This window comes from Procambarus clarkii, chromosome 54 (assembly GCF_040958095.1).
Source record: "Procambarus clarkii isolate CNS0578487 chromosome 54, FALCON_Pclarkii_2.0, whole genome shotgun sequence".
NCBI classification, from domain to species: domain Eukaryota; kingdom Metazoa; phylum Arthropoda; class Malacostraca; order Decapoda; family Cambaridae; genus Procambarus; species Procambarus clarkii.
The window spans coordinates 26,072,833-26,076,168 of NC_091203.1; the positions used below are offsets into that span (position 1 = coordinate 26,072,833).

A 3,336-nucleotide genomic window follows, 5' to 3' on the forward strand; every position below is an offset into this window, starting at 1 on the left:
TCTGAAGGGGGGGGGGGGAGGGGAAGTTTTACTGCGGCATTCGGCAACCTAGTGTTTTCCTTGGGTCCGGAGTCACAGTTACCAAACCAACTTTACCAACAAGTTCTGATACACAAATATCTTTCGCGGATATAAATGACACAAACTTGCATTTCGAATAGCTTAAATAATTGTTTTAGAACGTTCGAAAAGATGAGAAGCTTTGGAATGGTAATTTTGTGAATGCTGTGAATGAATGGGTAACAGCAGGGTTACTTGCAAGAGTGGCTAAACTGTCTCTCGTGTTGTAGGCTCACGCGCCAGCTCAGAGAAACAGGTGACGCGCTCCCCAAATATTGATCCTCGAATATACAGCTATGACTCTGCTCTCTCGCTGTCAGCACATTTTTTAAAACAGTAAACCATTTAACTGACATATTTATAAAATGTAGCATACTATGATATGCAACGATACATCCGCCTGTCCGTCCTACAGTCAGAAAATAATAATACACAATTTCATGGCTTCCTTTCCGTCCTATAAGCTCTGCTACGTTCCAGAACGAGTCTCTATTGTACTAGCGATTTGGAACCAAATCCAAAGAAAATTCTATTAACTCTTTCGCTTAGCTTACTCCATAGCGTCTTCCTGATCGCCTCAAAATAAACAAGAGTACCTCTCCATAAACATCCCAGCTGCAGAAGCTAGCGGGAGACAACAGAAACCCGCGAAGCGTCTAAGACCAGGGTATAAATATATCAATGAATTGTGCAAGTGTTCCAGGCTGACTTAGGATCTGGAACGTGTGAATCATTGTGGGACGGGGCGTCCGGGGCGCCTGCGCCGTCCACGGAACAGGGAGGTGGTGGTGGTAATGTCGGAGCGAACAAGGCCGGGGAGCAGACTCGTACTTCTGCGGGCGAAACTACGGCCAGGATCGCGGTTGTGGTGGGTGTAGCGGCGGCCGTAAGGGGCGGCGGAGGGGCCAGCTAGGCGGCGTCGGGAGCTGCCACCGCCGGCAGGAGCCACGCCGACAGGAAGACACCACAGTCACACGGGGGGAGCCATGCTGGCTGGCCTCGACGGCTGCTGACAATTGTTGCTTCCAGTGAAACAGGTGGTAGTGAGGTGGTGACCGCTGGGGGCCCCTGCAGGGTGGTGGCCGGGCACCTCACCCCCACCAAACATGCACGACACACCTGGCCCGAGGGCACCCCGCTCCTGACGAGGCCCTCTGGACAGCCCCGCCGAAGAAGAAAGCTACAATACTGTTGCTATGCCAGATGCGAGGCGCCCCGCGTCGGCGCCTCCGTCAGCCGCTGCTGTAGTGTCCGGATAGATCATGTGACCCCAACACTCAGTGCTAGATAACATGTTGGATATGCTGCATATCGGTGTTGAGTTCGAGTCCTGGTGAGAGGAGAGAGAGTGAGAGAAAACCTCTCCCCTCTTCCTCCCCTCATCCCTCCCCCACTCTCCCCTCCCCAGCAGCGTGTTGACGTGTCCTCAAGCCGCCCCCCACCACCCCTCTACACCCCCCACCACCCCTCTACACCCCCCACCACCCCTCTACACCCCTCCACCACCCCTCTACACCCTCCACGACCCCTCTACACCCTCCCACGACCCCTCTACACCCCCCACGACCCCTCTACACCCCCCACGACCCCTCTACACCCCCACGACCCCTCTACACCCTCCACGACCCCTCTACACTCTCCACGACCCCTCTACACCCTCCACCACCCCTCTACACCCCCCACGACCCCTCTACACCCTCCACGACCCCTCTACACCCTCCACCACCCCTCTACACCCTCCACCACCCCTCTACACCTCCCACGACCCCTCTACACCCTCCACGACCCCTCTACAACCCCCCACGATCCCTCTACACCCCCACGACCCCTCTACACCCCCCACGACCCCTCTACACCCCCCACGACCCCTCAGATGTCTGCCCCTCACGCTGCCTCGTGCCGGCAGTCCTCCCCTCAGGCTGCCGACGCCGCAGCCATGCCTCGCTGCTACCTTGTCAAGAAGGTCTCCTCCTCCTCCAGGGAGGTGGGGGGCAAGGGGTGCGTCGCCCCCACCTCCCCGACCGCGGCCGCCCCCGCCCCACCTACACCTCCGGATATAGCCGACCACGAGGCCCATACGCGTAAGTTGTTCACAGTTATCCTCACTGTAAGCCACAGTTGTCCTCACTGTACTCCACAGTTGTCCCTCACTGTACTCCACAGTTGTCCTCACTGTACCCCCACAGTTGTCCTCACTGTACCCCCACAGTTGTCCTCACTGTACCCCCACAGTTGTCCTCACTGTACCGCCACAGTTGTCCTCACTGTACCCCCACAGTTGTCCTCACTGTACCGCCACAGTTGTCCTCACTGTACCCCCACAGTTGTCCTCACTGTACCCCCATAGTTGTCCTCACTGTACCTCCATATCCTAGCTCATAGTACTCGACAAGTCGCCTCACTGTACCCCCCACTTCACTGTATTCCACCACCCACTACACTGTATTCCACCACCCACTACACTGTATTCCACCACCCACTACACTGTATTCCACCACCCACAACACTGTATTCCACCACCCACTATACTGTATTCCACCACCCACTACACTGTATTTCACCACCCACTACACTGTATTCCACCACCCACTACACTGTATTCCACCACCCACAACACTGTATTCCACCACCCACTACACTGTATTCCACCACCCACTACACTGTATTCCACCACCCACTACACTGTATTCCACCACCCACAACACTGTATTCCACCACCCACTACACTGTATTCCACCACCCACTACACTGTATTCCACCACCCACTACACTGTATTCCACCACCCACTACACTGTATTCCACCACCCGCTACACTGTATTCCACCACCCACAACACTGTATTCCACCACCCGCTACACTGTATTCCACCACCCACTACACTGTATTCCACCACCCACAACACTGTATTCCACCACCCACTACACTGTATTCCCCCACCCACAACACTGTATTCCTCCACCCACTACACTGTATTCCACCACCCACTACACTGTATCCCACCACCCACTACACTGTATTCCACCACCCACTACACTGTATTCCACCACCCGCTACACTGTATTCCACCACCCACTACACTGTATTCCACCACCCACTACACTGTATTCCACCACCCGCTACACTGTATTCCACCACCCACTACACTGTATTCCACCACCCACTACACTGTATTCCACCACCCACTACACTGTATTCCACCACCCGCTACACTGTATTCCACCACCCGCTACACTGTATTCCACCACCCACTACACTGTATTCCACCACCCACTACA

The 3,336-nt window shown here is 55.2% G+C and overlaps 1 protein-coding gene across 1 annotated transcript in view; it reads left to right on the top strand.

Moving 5' to 3' along the window:
- The first annotated feature begins 1,741 nt into the window (after positions 1 to 1,741).
- Positions 1,742 to 3,336, top strand: part of LOC123771315 (transcriptional repressor scratch 2) — a 35,154-nt gene continuing 33,559 nt past the window's right edge. Inside the window, exon 1 of the mRNA XM_045763805.2 lies at positions 1,742 to 2,141. Coding sequence (XP_045619761.1) covers positions 1,934 to 2,141 — 208 coding nt within the window. The 5' untranslated portion in view covers positions 1,742 to 1,933. The remainder of the gene's footprint in view (positions 2,142 to 3,336) is intronic.